The 25,606-nt window shown below is 37.6% G+C and overlaps 1 protein-coding gene across 4 annotated transcripts in view; it reads right to left on the reverse strand.

The window, feature by feature from the left end:
* Window positions 1–1,761: 1,761 nt before the first annotated feature.
* Window positions 1,762–25,606, reverse strand: part of RBMS3 (RNA binding motif single stranded interacting protein 3) — a 449,717-nt gene continuing 425,872 nt past the window's right edge. For 2 of the 4 annotated variants that reach the window (XM_061996424.1, XM_061996423.1), the window contains exons 12-14: window positions 9,294–9,374; window positions 6,830–6,957; window positions 5,474–5,537 (exon numbers count right to left, since the gene is read on the reverse strand). In XM_061996424.1, the coding sequence (XP_061852408.1) occupies window positions 5,492–5,537; window positions 6,830–6,957; window positions 9,294–9,374 (255 nt within the window). In that variant the 3' untranslated portion in view covers window positions 5,474–5,491. Of the gene's footprint in view, window positions 3,799–5,473; window positions 5,538–6,829; window positions 6,958–8,675; window positions 9,018–9,293; window positions 9,375–25,606 lie in introns of those variants that run through there. The other 2 variants (XM_061996425.1, XR_009818745.1) reach the window with 2 other exon arrangements.

Here is a 25,606-nt window from a genome sequence, read left to right on the forward strand (position 1 = left end):
CCTAGCCATAATTAATATTTTTCTGACACCCCTTCTGTATTTTTCTTTTAAGGTAAAAACAAAAATACCAAACCTGAACATCCAGATTTGACTATTTACAAGAATTCAGGTGTGATGGAAAGTACATACGCAGTTCAGCTTATGGATTTGATGTTACGTCTAGACCTCTGGGCCAGGCACCGTTGCCTTAGACTTCTAGAGTTGTTTCTACAACCTTTCAGGAACCCTCCTGATATTTAAAGCTAAATTGGTAAGATAGATATAGATATCGACTTTGCAAATTCAGGTCTTCAAAAAAAGGGGGAATAAAAAAGGAAAACGGAAACTCAAATAGATAATAATAACAGACCTTCCAAAAAATCTTATGTGCCAGAACGTGAAGAAAACCAGTTTTAGATTTCAGAGGCAACCTGTCCTATGAAAATACCCATGCAGCGTGTTGCTCTTCCACTGTTCTCTTTTCTCTCATCTTCAACTTTTACAAATACTTTACCACTTTTTAAGCGTTTTTTTGTGTTTCAAATTAAGGTGTTTTTTTTAAATCTTATGATCTATGACTGTTCAAGGCTCACACTGTTTATAATTCATAGACTTTCAAATACTAGTTCACTGAGGGGTTTTTGGGATCAGTAAGATCATCAATTGTATTTAAGGGATCCACTTTCTCTCCTCTTCTTCTACTTCTTTTCCTTGTTTCTTTTAATTCAAACACTACTGAATTTTCTAATATGGGGGGAAAAAAAAAAGGAACAATGCTAATACAGAATGCACTTGAAATACTTTAAAGTGACAGGCATTGTGGTATTGGGTTGCCCATCTGGCTTAATAAAAAACATTGAGATTTTTTTAACTCTGTTTGCTGAAAAAAATAAGAAAAATGTTTCTGAATGTATAAATAAAGCAGCAGAGTTCTGAACAGAAACAAGAAGGTACCTCAGCATATTCACCAGCCACATGGTAGCTACCTTGTAGCCTCATTGTTGATAGTAAATGAGACTTTTTGTATGTCACAATAGAACTAAGAAACAAATGTGTTTATTTCATATTTAACTGACTTGTGCCTGGGGTTATCTTATTTGTACAAAGAATTCAGAGAGAGACAAAGAGAGAGTACATGTAGAAAGAAAGAAAGAAAATAAGGCTAGATCAATTTTTTTCCCTCATCTGCCCTCCAAAGAAAGAGGGAACCTTTATCCAGAGACAAAATTCAAGTGCCACTCTCAAAAAGCAACTAATGAGACAGCATGTGAAACAGAAAGAGAGGGGGGGGGTTTTTTATTTGTTTTCTGAATTAAAAACACCTTGTGGACATTACTCTTTTACTTTGGCATACTCTGGTTTTCTGAAGTGTTGGATATCATCAACTACTTTGGAGAAAGCAGTTTTACCACTTCTGAAAATCAGGCCCTTGTCCTACAGTGAAGAACCACATGAACTTCCTTTCTCTCTTTTCTACGTTGCATATTTAGCAGCCATTTACTTGGGAAACCCCCTCCCCCCCATACTATGTTTAAAAATATGATCTTATTTTATCAATTTAAAAAAATAATTGTGTTCTTTTTCCCAAAAAAGTCAGGTTAGGGAAATACAGATCTTCTTTTAGAATTGGACAATTGAATCAGATTGATCCAATACATACGTTTTAATTTCATTGTTTTTAATGGATACCCTGTCTCTAACGCACCACAATAAATGTGATGAAGCTTCCCCTCTCTTCTGGATGGAGGAAAGTTTAAAAATGTTTGGTTTAATTTTTACATATATATATATATATATATATGTGTGTGTGTGTGTGTGTGTGTATGCATGTATATGTTTAAATGCTGCTTCTATTCTGCCTCGTTAAGGAAAAAATCATCTTTTGACTTGTTTCTCACCCTTTTCATTCATTTGTTTGGACAAAGTAAAGGCTATAGCCAGCATTTCTCTGTGGAAACCAATTGTCATTCCTAAAACAGATTTCAGTGGATTCAATTTAGTTAGTGTCCCTTTTTTTTTGCCTAATCATACTAATTAGTGATTGTCAGCCAACATATTAAGACAACAGAAATCATAGCAGAGAAGAATAATTTTTAACTTCCTGCCTGCATGACAATATTAAGTCATCTTCAACGTTTCTGCTTTTATGGGAGAGCTAAAATGAGAACAAAGGTCAAGTTTGCTTCCTCTTGCATCTATCTGGCAATTCAAATGCATCACTGAAAACAAATGCAGAATCAAGGTGGCTATGCATGCTGGACGATGACAACGACTGAGGTGAAGAAATTAATCTGCGGTGTGTTGGACTTCAGAAGGAAGACTGTTGTTTCAGTAGAAATACCAAAGATCAGGCAATTTAACAGAAAAGGTCATCAAAATGAAAGCCCACCTGGACAGATTAGTTGGTAACCCACTCCCCCCCTTGCTTTGGGATGTTCCCCAAAGCACATGACCAGCAAACTTCTAATACCAACTATTCTGAAATTTCCACTATAAACATATGCAGTATGTAAAACACCAGTGGAAGATAGTTTAAACAAACAAGAAAGTAAGAACTGGTCCGGCCATGTAGGTCAAATAAAGATAAAAAAAGAAAAAAACCTCTATCTTCTGGACTGCGTTAGGGTGTCACTTCATCTTTGGTATAAAATAGGCCATCCATAGGCTGCATTTGTTCACAACTAGGAAAGACTACAGAAATTGTCAACAATTTCTTCTATCTATTGCTTTTTTTGCACTTTTTTGACCATAAGCTCCTATCTACTTAAGTTTTTTTTTAATGCTCTTAAGCTAGGTTTTTGCAATGTGACAAGCAAAGCAGACTAAAAACTTTTTAAAGCTCATAAAAAAGACTGCAGATAAAAAGCACTAATGCTTTTGCTAGCGATCACGCTTTGTAAATAAAAAAATCTGCATTCTGCAAGAAAAACCCCCTGCATTCTCTATAATGCAGCAAGTTTTTTTTTCTCAATTCAATAACTTTACTGTAAAATGCTTTAGCCTTCTAGATTTTTTTTTCTGTCAACACTTAAGACAAAGTTCATTAAAGTCCCAGCATTTTTCCAATCCTTTCAGTTGCCACAGTTCCTTTATCACCAACTTTTCTTCAAAAGAAGAAAATCATTTTCTTTTAAACTGTACAGTTTATTTTTTTATGTTCACCCCAAAAACTCAGTCTATTAAACTTCTGCACCAGCACCGGTGTGAGCAGTTTCAATTCATTCTCGGGTTTTCTAACAAGACGTTGACAGCTTGCCTTGAGAGCCTTTGACGTCCTTAAAATTAAGGCAATTAAGATTCAAGATAAACCTTACCTAAACATTTCTTTAAAAAAAACAAAAAACCAAAAACCAAAAAACACTCTAGATTTAAAACAAGAAGAAAAATAAAAGTGAGAGAAAAAGAGTAGCTTAATTTTTGAGGAAGACAATTGGTGTTCATCGCAACTTGCTCCCTCTTGACATCATCAGTTTTTCTGTTAAAAAAAAAGAAAAAAAAAAGTCTAGCTACACCTCCAGGTAAATTCTGAATTCAAATGTTCATCCAGATGAAATGTCAACCCAGCATTTTTCCTCTGGGTTTTTCCTTTAGTTAAAAAAAAAAAAAAAAGAAATCATAGCAAAAATAAAATTGTCAGACTACATGACGGAACCATTTGCACAGCACATAAAAACACTGTTTTGTTTTCGTTGGGAAAGGTAGGAAAAAAAAAGCATTCATTTGACGCCTGTGCAAACTGGAAGCCAACTTCTTGTTCAGTGAAGTTTCTCCATTCAAGGCAAAGGTTTCAGACCGACATTCTTCAGTCCTGTTTATTGTCTGTAAAAACAATTGAATTAAAGTGGTCATTAAGTCAAAACAACTTTGAAAAAGGCTCCTCTCCTTTTTTTCCACCCAATTCCCTTTAAAACTTATCCAAGCTAAACTAACTTTGCAGCTGTTTAAATATGATACCACTGGTAAGCTGAAAATAGTCAGGCAGAAATAGTGAACTCCTGAGTTGGGGACACTTAACACATCCTAAGCAGATGAACTAAGTCTTGTTAATGCTACGTTTAATGGGCATTTTGACTACACTGAAATTAGATGAATATGTGGCTTAACACTGTGTAAATATTTCAAGGATAACACAATAAGAGCACAAATATTTTCATAATAAGTTGCACTATTTATTTTGGATACTCCTAATAAAATGAAGGATAAAATTACAACAAAAAGATACATGGAGTTTTCTAAAAAGAGCTAATTTTCTGATGGCAAGAACAGTTAAGACTGTGAGGAAGTCTGCTTAATGAGCCAGTTATGGCTAACTTAGGAGAAAAATATTCAAGATGATATTAATTATAAAAACATAATTTTTGATCACATAGTGTCAAGTCTTTCCAAATTTACCACAGAGAATAAGCTCAACTATCAACCTTTTTCTTACAGAAGATAACTCTCATTTTGTGTTTGTGAGGTTTTGTATCATTTCAAGACATGTCACATCAAACTCTGCAATACTATATGAGATCTCTGGGGAGATGTAGAACCTATGCTGTTTCATGGCTAAGCCTATCAGTAAGGGTTAGCTATTGCTTTCCTACAGTCCTCAAAACTGGTATGGCAAATATCCTTTACCAACAGAAGTTTTACCCAAGGAAATGCAGCACCTCTCCTTTGGCATGCATTAACACATTTGGCTTGCTTAGTTAAAAATTCATTTTAACATTGCAATTTAAATTGTGAAGAATGTTGATGGCACAACATTTGCCACAGAACTATTTCTGTGGGATGGTAAACATAGAACTGATTTCAGTTTTAAATATCAAATTTACCAAGGGACTTTTTAATTGCATGAAGTCTGAAAATTAAGATTTTGACAGTAACAACAGATTTATGTGGAAAGAAAGAATTAATTACTTCCTTTGGGTTTTCTCCGCATAACTTCTGGTAGGAGTACTCAAGTTGGATGTTAATCTCTTGAAGTCGAGTGGCAATCATTTGTGTGGAAGACCAAATCCATTGAAGGGTCACAGCACACACTCTATATCTAACCTAGCATTGAGTTTGCCCACAAAACTCTTTTTCCTACAGAAAAATGTAATTCTCTCCACATCTAAAATCAGAGTATGTTGTCCAGCAGAGCTTTGCTTAGAAGTAAGAGAGTACACTTTTCAGGGGGAAGGATCTCTATTTATCTCCACTTCACAGATTTAATACTTTTATGTGCAAAATTAAAGACTTACAAGGAAAAAAAAAGGAGTATAGATCTAAAATAAGACAGGTGATTTACTCATAAAACAGAGTCCTATGCTCAGAAACTAAGGGCTTGCTCTCTCTCATATTGCTACACAGTAGGTAGCCAAGTTTTTTTAATATGAAGTTATCGTTTCTGAACGTCTATGGGTGGGATCCTCAAGTACAGCATCCAGCATATTAAATAAAAGATCCTGTATGCTGATTAAAATAAGTGGAACTTAAAATTTAAGTCTCATGGTTTATTTTTACTTACAAAGAGAGTACAGAGTCCTTATACCACCCAGTTCATTCTGAGTACATTGCCTCTCCTTCGTTGCCTGCAATTTCATGATTATTGCAAAGAAAATAAATATAATGAAATACACTGTTATAACTTTTCTCCTGACTGATCAATTCCTATGAAATAATTTTATACTATCTGCTTTTTTCTCTGCCTATACCTAACAAAAGTCATTGTCTGGTTTTTATTTACTTCCTCTCAACTTGTGTTGAAAACAGCTGTTGTATATTGGGCACAATGCTTGCTGTTAAGAAATGTGCTCTTCGAAGAGCACATTAAAAAAATTATATTTTAATAACTTGATTTTATATTGAAGGTTACTGAAATACTCTGGCAGAAGTTGTTTTTTCAAGACAGAGATTGTGTATATTTTGGTTCCTTTCTACAGCTTCCCACACTTTGCATTTCTGCCTGTGGCTGGCAGGTACAAATAGAGGGCACATTTCAGATAAAAAAATACTGAACCAAATACAATTAAAAACCAAAATTTGTAGTGGATCTGCCTGTGTGATTACAAAAGAACAAAATTCCTCTGAATATAAGTGCAAGTGCTGTTAAAAGTGTATCTATCATTGCAAAAAGGCAGCAGCTGACAAGGAAAGATGAGAGATCCCATTGTCAGAGAAGGTGGGAATTCACCACTCTGGCAAGAAACACAGTACTCATTTCAAAAAGAATTACAATGTAATTTCCTCCTGTGTTGGAAAAATGCCAAAATCTGCTGCTCACAGGTACTTTAGGGAGGGCTTCTGAACCTAAGTCTTTCTGCTTAAAGATTGAGTGAAAGGAAACAAACACAGGAATGGTCAGAACCAAACCCCTATAGAACATAGTCATCAAAACAAGCCAACAGGATGGTGTACTCACAGATATTTCTCTCTTTGTCCATTATCAATTGCTTTTGTAATATGCACATATAGACAAATACGGGCATGACATAAGAAATAGTGAGGATTTATGTTTTTTGATGGTCAAAAAGGGACATGTGTAGTGTGCTCGTATTTTTCCCCACTGCAAAAATTTAAGCCCCTTTTTTAACCTCTGATGCCAGATGCTGCTTTAGCCAAGTATGATGATTGTTAACAGTGTTCTTCTAAGTCCAGAAAAGCAGTAGACAGAGAGCTTATCATTGAGGGATGGAACTAAAGGACATTTTGCCAAGGTGAGGCCATCAGCCAATACTTTTTTAAATTACACTGCTATATATCCAAAATTGATCTGAACTTAATGTAGCTACTCAGATTTTATACAGCTGAAATGGGGAGCAGAATCTGGCCCACTATAATCAAGAAACAAAACCTTTTGGTTCCAGAGCATATGCCTACTTACTTTGACTGTTGGTAAGAATATGCAGGCGCATGTTCACTGGATGTTTCCACTGTCATCTGTTGTTGTTGACCACTGGCTTCCTGTGATGAAGATGCTACTGTCTGTGGAGAAGTATCAGCAACAACACCCTAGGGAATCAAATGAGAACATGAGATCTTACTAATTTTACTCACTGCAGTGAATTACATAAAAGAACTCAGCACCAACCTATCATTCCTTTATTCCTCTAGAGATCGAGAGAATTTGAGATAGCAGAACCACATGCTAACACAACAAACTTCACCAGTTTTAGAGAGCTAATCCAGCAACAAGAAGCTTTTTTAGCATACCAGGCCTGTAGTACTTTGCTCTCACAGGTCGTAGCAGAAAACATCTCCACCTTTGAGGGCAGTTCCTGCCCATTCAAAGCCACCAGTGGCAAAAGTTCCAACTTCAGTGAGGTCTGGGTTTTACCTGGTCTTTTTTCCAACACATCTATGGCTCTTCTGATTTTCACTTAGCTACCTCAACTCCACAGTGAGTTCCCATTTATTGTTTGATTTGCAGTGCGATAAAGGCTGAATCTAGGCCCACTGCTCTCTGCTTTGCTACACATCCAATGTAATTTTAGCTGCCTTAGAAAAAAAATACTGTACTCCTCTACACAGTGCTTTTACATATGTTCCCTTCATAAGTAAAGCTATGACATGCTAAAGGCTTTTATCACATGAATAACACCAGCAGGTCTCTTCAGGGAATGTGCTTTATTACTGTATTGCACACAACAGAGCCAGAAGAGGGAGCACAAAGCACTTGTTTTGTTTTTATTTGAGTCCTGTAAACAACAGATAGTTTATTTTAAATTATCTGTTAAAACTATCAGTTTCATTTTTCAGAAATTCCTCATGTCTATTGCTTAACACACTGTCAGTATTATCTTTTCCTGTCTGCTTCCTTGTCTTTATCCTTCTCCTTCTGTCCATCTCATCTTGAAATTGTAAGCTCTCCGTGGCAGAGACTGTATTTTTTGCTCTCTGCTTGTGAAGCATCCAGCATAGTAGGGTCCTGGTTCATGACGCTACATGAATACAGATAAACATTAACAATAATCATCACTGCATCAGAGCAAGACAGGCTATATATTCAGATAATATTTTGAATATTACAGCAGATAATTACAACATCATGTTACTTTAGCAGGCATGAAGATACCGGTGGGTGATGGGGGTAGGGCTCAGGAAGAGTTAACTCAATTTCTCATTCTCACTGGACAGCACAGCACTACTGTGTGAGTCCTTCTCCATCTCATCACCTCCTTTTAGTTGGGATTTGTATCTGCACAGTTTAATATTTAAGAATGGCAACTGAAAAGAGGAGCCCATGACCCATTTGTAAACAAACAAGTTTTAGGGTAAAATTATCCCCAGGCGAAAAACCTCCTAAAACGTGACCTTCTTAGTATGACAAAATAATAGCAGCCTTTCCTGCAGCACCTAATTTTGGCATCTCAGTAATTACAAAGAACAGTGAAAAATCAGGATGAGTCTTCTTGACTGCTGGTGGAGCCATGCCATTACTACCACTCACTCAGCATCCTCAAATAACAGAGCAGTAATAGTACAAACTCCAAAGTCCACCAGCTCCAAAGACAGAAGTACAGAGACCCTGGCACTCCTTGCATTCTCCAGAGTAGGGGAGAAGTTATTAATAAAAGAGGGTAGCACCAAAGAAAAGTACACAGGGAAAAGGATGCCAAGGCTCCCTCCTCTTGCTGTGCTTGGCGGCCCTTATGAAGCTTCACAGAAGTGGAGGCCAAGCTGATGCTCTCCCAGCAGCTTGTGGTCTACAGGATTGAGTAAATACTTACTCATTAGACTGTCATCAGCATGACTCAGCCCCAAGGAGGGAGGGAGCGAATCCTTCCTCAAGGATGAAAAGCACTCAGTCAGTGCAGTATCCTCCACGTCTGTATATACAAGAGGAAGGTTTCCATTGCTCAATCACTTTTTTTGTCTGGTGGCTAAATGTTTCAGCAATTACCTATACTTGCTAAGGACCGCATGAAACCCTCTTGCAATCTTCTCTTCTTGGAATCTCTTTTGGGTTCGTGGTCTGCCTGCTGGGTTTGTTTTTCTGTCTCTTCCCATCTCCCTCCCAAGTACATGGGGAAAAAATAGTTATAATCACTGATGTTTTATTCCATGTCCTGCTGTACAACATAACAAATGCAAAATAAGAACCCTTGCAAATAAAAAAAAAAAGAGGAGGAGGGGGTGGGTGGGAAAGAAGAAATAAAGAAAAGAAAGGAATAAAGAAAGAAAGGAGAAACAAATGTGCAGTCCTATTTTTAAAAGCTGGAATTTTTCCAGCCACTGTAACTTTAAAGTAACTTTAGGCCCCTTTCAAATAACAGGTGTACGGAGGCACAAAAAGTAAGAATTCTGCTACCCCTTCACTCTACTTTCACAGCTGGAGTTAAACTTACTTCGATAGGGACAGCTGTTGGAGGCACAGGAGTGTACTGGGGAATGTAGGTCCCTTGCATAGGTGCAGCAGCAGTCATGTACTAGAACAAAGCAAAGGCAAATGAATATTAGAAAACCACAATTGAAATGCATAGTATTATATTAGAAGGATGACATGACGCTGTTTCAATTTCCTGTTCAGAGGGTTTTTGTTTAGGAAATTATTTCTGTGAATTAAGGATTTTAGGCAACGGTAGAAATTACCTAGCTACTAAAAATCGTAATCTTGAACTTCAAAGTCAGATCATATCTGAATACAGGCAACAGCAAACATCTTGCTGATAGAATCAGATCATTCAGATGGCTTCTAAAATTGAGACTCCTATTTGTATTTGCAAAAAAACCCAGTAGAGAGATGACAGTAGCATATACATAGCATATATACAGACACAAAACCAATCTAAACAGTCTTTTAGGGTCTTATTGATCTTATCTAATGACACCTACAAAAAATGAAATATGAGATTTGACAGATTTATTCCAGTCTATATTTAACTCTATCAATAACAACAGTAGAGTTTTCAAGGATACAAAGCTCCTGGGAGGTCCAATCTAAGACAGGAAAAATAAAAGAAGAGGAAGATATACCAGGGAGTTTCTTCTTTTGTACAGGGAATCCTTAGCTAAATTCTTATGGTTTTTTCTTAATATCCAAGGATCTTTCCTACATATTTTGATTTTTTTCTGCTTATTATTAATATAGCAACACCTTGTATTAGCTTCTCTAAAACACCATCTCTCCCAAGTGCTTCAAGACAACTGCTTTTTTAAATTCATGAGTGCATGTGAATTTTGCACAAGTATGGCACTAATCTCTTTATACATAGCACTTCTTAAAAAGCTCTTGAACTGAATGCAACATATATTGTTTAAATCTTCAAATAAAGTATCAATATGAAGTCATTGGACCTATATGTACTTTTCTTTCTACAATCCAGTCCTAACTGCATGTCTTCACTGGCAAGAATCTCAGAATGTGCCCAATCCCACAACTGACTGTATGACACTTCCACTACATGTTATCTTCAAAGGCACACCGAAGATCTGAATCAGCCCAGAATGTATGTGATGAATTTTAAAATGAGTTAAATATAGCTTTGCTTCCTGGCAGAGCTAGGAAGTGCTTGCAAGGTTTTATTCCGCTGTTTATAGTAAAATTTGCATTTAAAGCACTCTCTCACATCAATTCGAAACTAACTCGATGGTTCGATATGCCTGTCACAAACATGCATTGTAAAATTGCACAGTGGTGTGCAGACTCTGCAGCAACACTGGAGAAAGGCCTTAGTGAGTGAGAACAGCATAATTAAGAATCCCACAGATAAATTCTGAAATCTTCAGTCAAGCACAAGAAAAAAAACCCCTTAAATTAATTTTTTTTCTATTAAAACAAAAATAATCAGTGAGGAAACAGATGACACAGAATGTATACTTGTAACATCAGTAGCATACTCATGTGTTGAAAACCATTACAATATTTTTGCTAAAATTCACAGTTTTTTTTCCTAAACTTGAACAAAGAGATGGGATTGTCCCCACTGTTTGTGTGCCTGCATCAGGACGTTTTTCTGCAGCTCCTTTTCCTTGTTCCTCGGAAAGAGAATTGAATTCAATAGTTTTTTTATGAATGCTAACCCAGCAAAGACATTAGGCCAACTATCCCTATTGTACTCAGTACAGTTGGGCCATTCTCCTGCCTTACGGATTAGGAGCTAATGAGAATGTTACAGCGGGGTGTTCCAGAGCTGCTTCCGCTTCATTCATTCTGCTTTGTAATGTTGCCGTCACATGTTGGGACCACATCTGCTGTGTTGCATTGTTCTAAATGTGTCAATATTTAACATTAACCTGAAGCACTCATTCCTCTAGTTCCGCAAAAACCTGAGAGGGTTTTAAACACCTGTGTGGGTTAACTTCACTTGGACAAATAGACTTTAATTACAAGTGTTAATTTAAAGAATAAAGTGGCCTCATTCAACTTGGACTTCCTCTGATTTCTTCCTTGAAGTCAGCAGATTAATGCTCAGATTCTTATAAGATGCAGTTGTCTGCCATTCTCTTACCTTACACACTAACACAAGTGAGTTTTAATACACAAATATCAAATTATCCAATTGCCCTTTAATTCAGACCACACTATATTTGCAAAATCTTTGGCATCAAGTTCTGTAGCATAACAATTGAAACTGTCTGGGAATTAACACGTCTTTGCTGACTTTGCAAGCACTGCTCTCTGTAGGTATGCAGTTTCTTACTTCTATTGTTACTGTTTTCCTCTTGAGGCAGATTCTGATCTCACTTGCTGGACAATTTCATGTTGCTTCTTTCACTGATAAAAAAAATCTCAGGGGGAAACTGTTCTGTTAACTTGAGCGTGTCCTTGTCCAACCCTTGCTTGCCCTGGTGTCTCAGTTTTTGCATTCAGTCAAACAGCAGGTCATTTACAGTGCTCGAGACCAAACTCAGCTGATTGAGTTCTGTCCACTCTGCAAGGTGGAAAAGAGCTTCAGAAAGAATAGTGAGATTTGGGAGAAAAGTTAAAGAATTTGTATCTCCTCTGCTCAGGATACCCAGGATGCAGATTCTGCTCTGAGGACATCCCTTAGCTGAGGGACTCTGTAGTGATGCGGCTTGATGGGGTTCACAGATCTTTTAGATATACACAGTCTATACATGATTTCCCATATCCCTCAAGACACTAGTGTAACTTGGATGTAGGCAGATGGCAAAGAAGATATCTATGTCAGAAGACCATCACTTAGATTTATTTTCTCATGAACCATGCTCCCTAAAGTTCTTTATCTACATATACATGTGGATGAGAGACAGCATGACTCACATGCTCAATTTAACAGTAGCCAGCTAATTCCACTGAAAATTAATATTGTAAGCACTGAAATGAGAGAATATGAAAAATCCAACTACATTCTTTCTTTGTCAGATGCTTCCATCAGGATTAAAGATTCTTGAGCTGTAACGTGATCACTCATTCAATAAAGTACATTCGAGGAGGAAGAAAACACTGTTCATTCTTCTACAACTGTATAGGCTCTGTGGGGCTACAAGCAGAAGCTGCTTATTTCTGACAGTAAAATGAACAGTGATTTTGGAGGCACAGATGATGGATCTGCAGGTTATAAGAGAGCTTTTTTTGGTGCACTGATCCTTTAAAAGCTGATAACTTCTACTACAGAAAGAAAAAAAGACATTGCTGGTGGCACTTAATTTGTAAACTATTATTTTCCTCATACAGCATACAGAATGCATGTTCTCAGCACCAAGGATGTGCAGTATTATAATGTAATGCTTAATTCAGACTGCACTTACCAGAGTACCAATCTAGCCCATATGCTACACTAACAATTCTACTCACACCTTGTCCGATGGGGTTTTTGTTTTTACCTTTTTGAAATGGATCAAGTACATGAAAAAACATATAGCTAGAAAATGAGAGACTTACATCTCTGCTCTCCTTTCAGATATTACCTTCTGTGACTACAAAGAGTTAAATGAAAGGAGGTAACAAAAGACTGGGGAGGTGGGTTGAGGGGACAAATGAAACTATGAGAAGAATCATGTTTAATTCAGAGAGCAACATCAGTTCTTACAGATCTGCAAACAGTGGGGTATCTAAGTCAGCAAACACTAAACCCATAAAGGTGGCAGGTATTGGGAAGGAAAAACAGGATTGCAGCTGCCTGCACCAGGGAGTGAGGGAGCATAATAAGTCTCACTCATCAAAGGTGATGAGTGACCCTATAGGAATGTTAACATTAAGACTACGGCACAGGCAATGTCCTTTTATTTATTTGCCCTAGCAAGCCTTTAGCCTGCCTTTCTTGGGCTCAGTTAGTGCAGAATCAGGCAAGTGCAGCTGACATACATAGCAAACATCTCTTACACCAGTTATTAGTTACTGAATTTCAACTGAGACAGTACCTGAAAGAGTGAGTGCCTCTGGCAAAACGCAAAATCAAACAATTTCACTTACGCCACCGGAAGATTTTGGCCAGAAGACTTTGTTTAAATTCTGAAGGTCATCATTAACAGAAAGTGTAAGAAACCACCTTAAAGTACAGTTCAATTTACAGGCTTAGTTGCCTATAAAATAACACAGCTGTGATTAGAAGGCGGCTACCAGATACACGTTGTATCTCCTGTGAGTCCTGTAAGATTATACAGAGTCACAGTAGTTGGTAATATGATCAATGTTTTATCGGTTGTCTAGTGTAAAGAAAATCAGAAAGAACTTACAAAATGAGACTTTTAACAAATAAGTTTGCAGTAGATTTTGAAACCTTGAACAACACCTTCTCAGAATTAGTAGGTTTACTAAGGACAAGAGGAAACAAGCAAGGAACATATGTAAAAGACAACATCTTTTACAAATGCTGCTTTCTGGTGTTTCATTTTGTTTTTATATAAACGTGTATCTGTTGAAAGACCCAAAGATCACTGAAATAAAGTGGATCAACCTCCATGCTCCTGAAAGGGCACAGAGCCTTTTCAGTCAAGGTGACAGCCAAATTGCACAAGCTTTGCCCCAGCATATGCTGGTAAGAATTTATGCCACAGCAGCCTGCTGAAGGGAGATTAAATGGGATGTCTTATGTGAGTAAATGCTAACCCACGTGGCTTAAATGAGCAAGGTTTCCAGAGTCTGGTCTTCAGTGACTATTTGTGGTTTCATATCACTGCATGAGCTATAGCACAGTGATAATGACTTAGCTTTTTAGGATTCTCAGAATTAATGCCAGGGTTTGTCTGTGTTTTTTTAAACCATCTGAGAAGTCTAGACACTGCATCACTAACAGAATTATGTGAAAACATTTGCATTGCTGGAAAATTGAAGGAAATGAGACTGTTGGCTGGATTTCTTTTATAATTTTTTTCTCCATGAAGGAAACCTGCCCTCCCACTTTCAAATCTCTTTCCCTGCAAAGAACAAAAATTGCGTCTCTCTTTGACCATTGTGAAATGGTTATAACTTTAACGAAATACAGAATAAAACTGCTGCTTTCTTGTCTCTGGATCCACCTTCTCATTTGAAAACACCCTGTTCTCCAATAGAAAAGAGCATTGTCTTGCTGTGTCCCCCTATCCCATAGTCTAGCATGGAGATATAGGAACTCAGGAAGAGAAAAGGACCATCTAGCTCATCAGTGCCAGTCGCAATTCAATGAAACATAATATCCAGCTGCCACACATTTTACTTGAAACTTCAAATACCTTTTTCTACCCAGAAGCATTCTCATTTTCTGGCTCAATCCTACAATTATTGAATGGCTGTTATTAATCTTAGTTTTTCCCAATTAAAGACTGTGAGAATAAAAGATATGGAGTTTTTGCATATATTACAATATTTTTGCTAATAATGATCAGTCTGGCCTAAAATATAATAATATTATGCTACTTTTCCACACAATTACCACAGTCCTATCGAGAATAGTACTGTCATTCAACAGAATCGCATCACTGGGCCACTGCACTCATTGTTCAGGCAGAGAATAGAAATCTTTACAAGATTTAACCTTCCTTCCCTGCTGCTCAGTAATACAAATGTATTTAGGAACACCGGCTATCACTTCCCTTTCAACCTTCCTAATGAGATGTTACCTAATTCTCTGAGCAAGTTAAATGAAGGTAGAGAGAATAATAACCTCAAGAACTATATTTACAAACTAATCTCCTTTTCTCTTCAGGAGTTCTAAGCACCCTTCACAAATCCTTACTTTTGGAAGCCAAAGTAATACAAAGGTACGGAAGAAACGGTGCAGATGAACTAAACCCCCCACAGCTAACAGGTCTTTTCTCTATTTCTGAATTTCAGGTCTGATACTAAAGCAGAGCTATCAGAACTAATCAGATAAAGACTATTTAGAGTTAACAACTGTGAGAACAGTCAGATCACCACATAAAGCTGTGCACAAAGCTCTCACTAGCATACCAAATCCAGTGTTTGTAAGAACTGTAGTAAATGTAACCAGCACTCCAGGAATGTCTGTAGAAACAGATAAACAAAAGACTGGCCCATTTGTTTTAACAAATTATTAATTTGTTTTAGTAAAAAGGCTGGCATGAGAAAGGAATGTGGTAAAAATCTCAAATCACTTTCAGATATCTCACCAACATCTGAAAAGGGCGAAAATGGAGGAAAACCCATCTGGATATGAAAATTAAGTTCCCATCTTGAGTATATATTTCCTTAAAGGCAAGTGAAGCTTCTTATAGGGTACTTCTTTATAACAAGTTATTTGTTATTATGTTTATCAGCTTATATATGGCTATGGAACTTGACCTTGGGGTGCCAACGATCCTTGTAGCTAATGTCAGTGTACCTAGGCCAGCAATATTTTCACTCTTGTAAGACAATGTCTCCACTGCAGGCAGGAATTCATGGAGGCTGTATGGCAATATAGAGTGATGTATGACTGCATATATGAATGGCCTCAAGATGGGCAAACTGCTTTTCTGATTAATTTGAAGAATGCTATGATGGATACATTTGCAGGAGAGCAAGAACTCTTCTATGCTTAAAATAAAGACCAAGATTTTGGTAATTTGTTGTACTTTCAATACTTAATTCATCAGTTCCTATCTACTTCTTTACCAAAGGGCAATTTTATTTTTTTCTAATACCCTTTATGTACCTGTTCTGTGAATGTACACTATGAGATCTCTGGGGCAAATTTTTGAGCATGAGTTAGTGCATGACTTATCAGAGACTGTCTTGTCTGCAGCACCATATATATATACCAGAGTATAGTGACTGTATCATAACAAAAGTGTATACTGCATCAGCCTTGGTCAGCCACTCAGGATCACTGAGATTCTGTCATGTTTATATTTTTCTTTCAGAGCTTGTATCCTGAAGAATAAACGGGTGATGCAGCAAAATTATAACTGTTTCTTCTGACATAAAAATTCATTATGTACCCTCTAGGTTGGAAATTCTTTAGACAATTCTTTCAATTAGTCCCTGATAAATGGCTGTTAGTAAGATGAAGGAAGACTGATCTGTAAGTTTTCATATTTTCAACGTGAGTAAATAAATAAATGTGTCAGTAAAACTCTCAACACATGAGTGCATTAAGCTATTATTAATAACATCCATTTATATGAACAAATAATTGCTTTCTAGAGGTAAACATATATTCTAGAGGCTATTAAATCTCCAGGAATTTGAAGAGTCTAAACTATTGTGTGCAAATGGACATAGTGTATAGATTTTGTTGTCAAAACAATAGTAATAGTTGCTCATCAATCACACACACCTTCCCTTTACTCTTTCAGACACAAAAGCGTACAACTCATGGTCCAATTGTCCAAGAATGAAGAAGACTAAAAGCTAAAGAACATAAAAAATGACCTGAATATTAGTATTTCTAATTATCCTAGAACCAAGTGGTATTTCCTTTGTCTCTAAAACATCTCTAGAAATCAAAATATTTGGTAAATCACAATGAACAATATCACTGGAAAAGAAAAGAGAAAAAAGAGAAAACAGAAAATAGAAAAGAGAAAGAAAAGAAATAACCTAAAATATTTGTAACAAACAGCTGTCCACAACTGTCCTGCTTCCAGAGATGGAGGAAAATTTGTCAATTCAGTGAGCACAAAGTATCTTGCACACATGTGGTTCCTGTTGGGGCTTACACTGAAAGCTAGCAGTGGCTCTAGGGATGCCTTAAAAGCTGGCCTTCCTGTATTGATGGTGATGCAAGTCCAGGCTTAGGCAGAAAGAAACTCATTTCCTCTGGGAAATGCTAGGCACTTATGCCTAAGGGTGCAAGGAAAGTCATCCTGCTGTTAGGGACATGTGTGTCCAAATGTCCTGCAAAACATGTACTTGCAGCCCTAGGAGCCCCACTTCCATCTGGATCTGAACCTCTGGGATACCGTCATCTCTTCCGGCACACCTGGGAAGTGGCAGTCCCCCTTTAGCCTTCCAGCCGGTGCCCTGCTTTTCTTCCAGGATAGTCCTACCAACTTGCCTGCCCAAAACAACATTCCTGAGGTTTTCTGACTTGGCTCCTAGGACTAATCTAGTCCTCAGTAAGCAGATCTGTGAGTCGACTCATTAGAAGATCTGGAACATTGCCCGAAGCATCAGACATGGTGAGGCTTCCCTGGAACACGAAATCCTTGGGAGCGCTTTGCAGCTGCTGCCCGAAAGTTGACATGGAGCAGGACGGCAACTGAGAGGGATGTTTAAACCAGTTGGCAGTTGTCAAGATCTTGTGGAATAAATTTTGTATTCTAAACACCATGAACCATTGTTTCAAAAACTTATTTTTGTTTGGGATTTATGGCTCATGGGAGAATCTTTCTGTTTTGAGTTTTTAAAAGATTAATCAGAATGAAACCAAATTTCATAAGACAAATTTCCCACAAACTGGAAAGGGTAGGGATAATAGAGAATACTAACCTTTAATGGCTGCTGGCAACTTCAATACATTTAAACTGCTATGTTTTAAAATAATGAAGTGCAAAATCTTACTTCTCATTAGCATAGGAAGTGGTCTCTCAAAATCTTTACAGGATCATTAGCTCTGCTTACATGGCAGGGCTATGGAAGTTAGCAACAGTACTTTTTTTGTGTGAGAGCTTCCTTTTTCTTGCTTTCCACAAACTCTTGAAATTCTTCTGGGAGAAAGGTTCCCTTAAAATCAATGTCAGTGACTGAGTATGGCTATTACAGAGTCTGTCCCTAAGTATGTTAATTATCAGTTGTGGGAGGATCTCTGAGACACATCAAAGAACATCAGCTTCAAGGCTGCACAGCCAAAGGAGAAACCTTGTCTTTTAGCAAGAGTGCTGGCTAAGTGGACAGAACTGTATTGCCGTGTCATGAGCTAGTCTGCCACGTAATGATCTGCTGACAGTGTCAAATTGCTAAACTTTGTGGTAGAAATTACACAGAATTTCTCAAAATTTGTAAACATTTCATCTAAATGACAACAAGGGGAGGGAGTAGGAGAAAGGTACCAGAAAGTAAAAAAAAAACCAGTAGAACAAAATAGAAAATGAAAGAAGAAAAAAAATGCCCAACTCTTCAGAAACCATACATCATTCCTTGCCTTAAGCCTTCCTCTTCTTTCATATAATCACTAATTCCCCTCCTAAATTCTCCTAAGGAGGTCCTTTTAAAACGTCTCACATTTTTGACTGCTTTAGGTGTTTCACAGTATTTCACTGTATTATTTTCTTTACCTTGTACTAGGATGCTCTATTTTGCTGGCAAAGTGTGATCAGCACAGCTGATGAATAACAAGCAAAGCAGCCAAGATGCTAGCTTTATGCTTCAGCTCTGCAACTTAAAGACCTAGGAAACCTGAGGTGCATTTAAAACTAAAAAAAAGTGCAAGCACCCATTTACCATAAGACATTATTTAATATAGCTTTGTGGGTGTGCTTAGAATTTATTTTCCCAGGAATCACATTAGCAATGCTTGAAGGGGCCAGTAAAACAGATGTGTTGTAGTGCTGGTGCAACAGCAGCATTCCAAGGCTGTTCTTCGTATTCTCTCAGTGCTAGCTTTCCAAAAGAGACAAAGTCAGCTCATATACATTCAAATTACATACAATTACCAATCTGTACAGGGTTTATGCTTTAACAGTGTATTATAGTTCTGGATAGTATAGGCACAAATACTGGTGTATGAATTTTAATACTTTTTAGGCTAATAAAGTCCAGGCCAAGTGAAAAGCAATTTACTTGAGTGGGGAAAAAGCCTCTCTTAATCAGTCTTGTCCTCACTCTCAGTGTACTGATTGTAAATGGCTTTAGACAGGGCTAAAAAAAGCATAGCAGCACTCTCAGAGATATGCTTGATAGCCGAGTATGCCATAATGGTTGTTCTTGTTCTGTTTTCTCAGGTTAGCACATTCTCTGAAAAATTAAAAGCAATGCAAACACACCAAAATCTTCCCAACTTCCCTTCCTCTATCTAATTCTGATAGGAGATGGAGTATGAGGAGGATAATCCATAAAGGGAATCAACATTGGGGAAGACATTAATACATGTACAAACACACATATTTCCTCCCACGAATGCCCTTTATATGACAGAGCTGTCCAAACAGCACTTAAGGAGCAACAGCAAAATGCTTGACAGACAGGCATGATAAGTTATGGCTCAAAATATTTGCTTGCCAGACAGCAAGGGTGACTTTTTTTCTTTTTTGAACTGAAAATCCTTTAAGGTAAACTCACTCCATGTCCGCTGGCACACAGCCATTTTTTCTATAAGCTCATATTACATTGCTGCATTTCTAATGGATTGGGTATGGTGCTTTTCCATTTTGCTAATGAGAAAAGCTAAAGGCCATTACTTGTTCTGATTAAGATCCTGAGGGAAGAAATGTGATGTGTATATTACCAGGCCATACGTAAAGGAAGTATGTGGCATTTCTAATCAATCAGATGAAGCGTAGGCAGAAAAAGTCTTATCCTCTGACTGCAGAAGAAGAAGATATAGAGGGGAAAGAAACCATAGAAAGTGTCTTTAAAAGGTGACTTACGGGAATCAGTTATAATGATATTAGTATGATCAATGACTATGGCTGCTATCTGGGAAGGATGTAATTACCAAAACGAAAACTTTCAATGAGAAGCCTGATCAAGGGCAGAGGTACTGTGATATTTCTCAGAGCGCTGTCAGCTCTCATCCAGGCAATGTATTACCATGTCCCTCACAAGTGTTTCCACACCACCAGGCTGAGCTGTGCTTCCCTGGGATGGGAGCAGACCCAGGGAGTGAGGGGTTGTGAAACAGTGCATCCAGCTCAAAACTGCGGGTGAGTCTCGGATCGAAGGCAAACTCAAGATAAGGAAAAGCAAGGCTTGGGAAAGGGAAAATGGAAAACAGAAAGAAGTTCCAGTCATGACTGAGTTTAAGGCAAGTTTTGCAGTACTGCACATTTCGAAAACCATTTCAACTGAAAGAAGGAAAAGTTGTAGACCAGTGAGCTACTCATCGTAAAGGAGATCAAACAAAAACATGTACTGCTCAGTTTGCAGAAAGATACTCTGGAATAGCTGCTAAGATGTTTCAGTATGCAATCTCTACATGTTTAATCCTGATGAGACAGAGCTTATTCAAAACTATAGCTGATTGAAATACAAAGTTTAGGGACATTTTTATGTTCCAGCACAGTTGTAGCTTCAAAATGCTACAATATGCTTGCTCCAAACTGCAAAAGAAATTAATAGAGCTTGAAGATGGGTGTCCCAAGAGTAGACAAGATCCTTTGAATGTGTCCTAATATAAAGTCAGAGTTGTAGATGTATTTTTAATAACATATTAATTTCACAGAATACTATAAATTTCTGCTGAGCATTAAACCAGATAAAACATCCTAACATACTACATCCTCTCAAATGGAATTCCATGTGATAGTTTACTGAAATATAACTGTCAATGAGAGCAAAACTATCACTGATAAGAACAGTAGGAGAGAGAGTCTCATGCACTCTCTCAAATCTGTGTTAGAGCATCTAGCTTTCCTCTATGGGACACCACTGCTTCTTTACAGATATTTGGGAATGCTTCAGATAGACCCACCTGGGAAGAGAAGAAAAGGTTGTAAGACTTTCTTCCATCTACTTTAACCAAATAGTCACAAGAAACACAGACTGTGAATCTGGGAAACATCTTTGACCCTTCCTTTCATCAGGAGACAATGCTGAGACATGTTCTCTTAAATGTCATTGGTGACAAGGTGTGGATGCCACAGTGTCAGAAAAAAACAAGAATCACAGATGAGAAAGCCCATCTACAGTCACAAACCTGAAATTCAATCATCTTTAGCTTTTCTTAAAGGCATATATTTAAAAAAAATTCTACACAGGTCCTAACAGGAGTTTTCCATGAATGTTTCTGATCCCTCTGCTCCACTCATGTGAAAAGGAGCAAATGCTGCAGAAATGCACCTCAGCCTGTACAGGCAAGTAAGCAGGATGTGGGAAAACAGCCTAGGCTTCTACATGTTGCAGCCTATTCACAGAGTTCTTCTCAGGAGAATCTTGAAGAGTATCGATTTCTAGGCTAGGTTTTCCTTTCTGGTTCTTTGATGCACTTCTGGCTTTGGCACACAGACTGATTGGAAAGCTGAGACATCTTTATTTTGCCTTGGCACTCATGGATCAGCAAAATGTTCCCTTTCTGCTTTCCTTTTTACATTAAAAAATATATATATTGGGTGCTGTGCAAATATTTGCAGTGAAGAAAATCCTAACTGCATGACAGATTCTCTTGTCCAAGAATACGACTGCAACGACAAAGTGGCCATTTTCACAACAAACAAATTTATACCAACACCTTGAAAGCATAGGACTTTGTATGATTCAGCTTACAAAGAGGGATTGCTGTTGACATACAAGTGCTGCTTTACTGAACTACCAAGCCTCACTCCTAAAATACACATTAGCAAAGTTAGCATTTAGAAAGTGTAAAACTGGCTATTCCTGAAGCTGAATAAGGGCATTTGCAGATTCCTCTCACTTACTGGCTGACGCTAGGGACAATGACTTTAATCTCAGGATGGAGGGAGGTGGTGGGGGGGAAGGTGAGGAGGGGGATCTGCCAGCTTGTCCAGCCATAATATCCCCTAATAGCCTTGAAGGAATTGTTATTGTGAACTGAAACAGCATCTGCTTAACTGCCATCCTAGTCTCAGGACTGGAACTTTTTGCTTGTTGTGAAGGATCATGAGAAAGACTACACAGAGTGTAAAGATGAAAACAAAGTGAGATGAAAACCATTAAATACAACCAGCAAGACAGAGCTGTCCATACTGCTAGTGAACTCAAGGAAATATTCAGGCCAAAATGTACTTGGTATTCATGATGTATTTTGGCATGGTAATTTAGACAACTGAGTGCCTGCAAACTTCTAGTTTACAAGATTTTTCATTATAATTATAAAGGACAGATTATTATAGATTATTCAGAAAGAAACAAACAAATTTCGTTACTAAGTACATCGAAGAGACAAGGAGTAAAGCCAAATGTATCCAGAACTGATAAAATCTATTCTTCTTACTGGGAGGAAGGAGACAATTACTTCAGGTGCCATGACTGGAATATCTTACAGCAGTCCATCAAGCCAAGAGTCTTGGTTTTAACTCAAATGTCCTGCTTGCATTAGCAGTACAGCTGAGCCATCTGTGGGTTTGGAATAGGACTGCTGTCCATGATATAAGAAAGACTATACTGTATGGTGTTAATCTTCCTCAAAGGACATCAAAGGTCTTGCATTAATTTGCTCCTTTATTTAAGCATTGCTATAGTGTTTAATTCCTGTTTCTAATGCAATTTGAGAATGTAAGATGATGTATTGGTACTGCTGTTGTTGTCAGTTGTTTTCTACTTCCGAATGTCCTGCTATGTATGGAAGGAGTAGGAAATGCTATAGATTCCCTCCTGTGTCACATGTACTTCAGGAAAAAAAAAAAAGAAGAAACATTTGGCAGAAATCTGTATGATATGTACAGATGGAGTTAAGAGATTTCCACAGAAACTCCACAGATGCATAAACTAAACTGCCTAAAAATGAGAAGTGCTTCAAACTAACAGTAAGTGTTGAAGTTTCTCAGTTGTGATGGGCCCAATTCTGCCTGCAAAGATCTGTATAGAATAATTATATGTCAGAGATACTAATCCTTTACACTTTTGTGCCAGACTTGTAATTGGAATCATATATTGCCATTCCTTGGAACACATATCCAATAGTGTATGCAATAAAGTAAAAATGCTAATGTTAAAAAATCCCTCCAGATGATGTTGTTATGCCTAAGCCATATTTTTCCATTTTGAAACACAAGAAAATACAATGCTGCTCATGACATTTGTACAAAAATTAATGACAAGGAAAAGTGCATTTATAAGCCTTGAAATGTATCATTCTTTTCCTTGCCTTCTGTTGCAGGTTAATTACTTTAAATTTTTCCATCAATTATTTTCTGACTTTCAACTCTGTTATATAGGATAGAAACTTCAGGAAGGTCAGTGGTCTTTTGTTCAGGCACAAACTCAATAGTTCAGGCACAAACTATACAAATATAATGACAACTCCTTTTTGTGGCTAACATCAAGCAGCATCCACACACCAAATGGAATTTGTTTCTACAATTTCCCTACATCTCATAACACCTCAAGCAAATACATTGTTGCTACTTGTACTATTTTTTACTTACTAATAAGCTTTGTGTACTATGATCAATCTTCGAGAAAGTGTAGATGCAAAAAGATATCCTTGTCTTACGTTGAAGTAGAAAGCCTCAATTAAAATAAAATACAACAAATCAAATTATGACCACCTTGATGAAGCAGCCGTTGTTTACCAGAAAACTGAAGTTGCTGAGAAAAGTTTTTTCTATTCGCAGGAAATCAGCTCCACTAATATCTATTTAGGAGTACCTGTATGTTAAAAGAAAGGCAGCAAAATAGTTTTCACTAGAAAATTACTTGTGGCTACTAAAATTTTGAGTACCAGTCTGGATTCTGTAGATAGACCAGGCAAGATCATCTGTGTGAATACCAAATAGACACTTTACCTCATTATTACTTTCTTGTCTCTCTGGCTAGACCTGCCAAAAAAAGGTCATTGAAAAAGAACAAAGGCAACCCATTTTTTAGCCCAGGCAGGTGTTTTAGGTGGGAAGGGTTGGCAGCAGAGCAGAATCAGCATAAACAGTGCAGGAGAAGGGAACAGTCAGGTGCCTTAGTGGCTGGGAAAAAAAAAAAAGTCAGTTTGGAAATTATAACATCTTTGGTCTATGCTGCAAATCCTGTGTACAACAGTGGTTGGCAGGCCAGAGAACACAAACAGCATAAAGCTTTTGCATAAAGCTTTTGCATCAGTTTGCATCACAGAAGTATTAATTAATTTGAGGGAAATGTCGAAAGAAAACACACTCAGCACAGGAAAACTGGGAGTTGAGGCTGGCAAATGCACAATAATTTGGACATTTCGATACTAAACTTTCAAGAAACTGGCTGTTGCTGTATTAAAACTGCTAAAATGAAAAAGTGAAAATTAGAAGCATACAGGTGTGCCTATCACATTTGAAAGCCATAATGAATCCCAAAGGATAGCGCAGTCCTCCGTGGGACTAGGAAATGATGTGCCTCTTTGAGATATAATTGCTCCCTGGATCCATCCTGGTGTTGTGCAGCTCTCATCTACCAGACAGGAGAAATCTGCCGTATTCAACAGTTCATTTACCTTGCTAGAAAAACAACTCAATTCAGCAAACTCCCAAATTCACTCAATGGAGCTTCTCTCAGAACCCCTTGTTACAGTTAATGAAATGTGCTGACTGAGCTGCTTCATAGTAAATATTAGTTATAGCAGAACTCTCCTCACAAATTGAGTCTTTTAGGAGCAAGAAGATTCTACAGTGCTGTGGCACTGACATAGAGTCACCCATAACTCACAAATAATAAAATACCATCTGAGGGCACAGAGGTTATTGCCATCAGCAGCTCCATATGGAATTGTAAATCATTTGAACAAAGCTTACCCTTTTCTGAAAACCTCAGGCTGAAATCATTGTATGTACAGGATCCCAGTGTCTCACACAGTGTATGAAGACTGTACCTTTACCTCCTTCATTTAACCTTGCTTCAGAAATGAGCGAACCCTGCACAGGCTCATTTTCCTGGCTGAAAATGCCTCAAAATCACTGGCAATTTGTCTTATGGAAAGTCTAAACCTTTGAGCTACCGGCTTGCCCACCATCTGACAAGCTGTGTGGATTAACTGTGCACTGAAGTTCAGTGGGACTATGACACTACGGGGAAAACACAGTGAAATTCAATGGAATATTATTTTTGTGAGCATCTGCAGGCCCAGGCATTTGCCTAACACACAGGTTATGGTATTTCTGTCACTATGATTCAAATATGAAAAATAGTGAACGTCCCTCAAATTGCACTCTAACTCCAAGGTATGTGTTTTCAATAGCGTGACAATGTGTCACCTTTGGAAACATTGCAGCATCTAGCATCCAGTGTTTCTGTGAAGTTCCAGTGCCCCTGGAAGTGAAGTTTTCCCTGTGAGAAAACACTGGAAATGTAATTCAAAGGTTGCTTCTCAGAGTAAAAACATTTTGCTTAACAAAATATACTCATCCCATTGGAAAAAACCAAACCAAACGAAAACAAAAGTAAGCAGTACACTTACTAATCCACACAACACATGTTGAAATCTGAACTTTTGGTTCTAAATGTTTATTCTTCCTAAGTGAATACTGTGAATGGTCACTT

The sequence above is a fragment of the Colius striatus genome, chromosome 5, assembly GCF_028858725.1.
Source record: "Colius striatus isolate bColStr4 chromosome 5, bColStr4.1.hap1, whole genome shotgun sequence".
Classification (NCBI taxonomy): domain Eukaryota; kingdom Metazoa; phylum Chordata; class Aves; order Coliiformes; family Coliidae; genus Colius; species Colius striatus.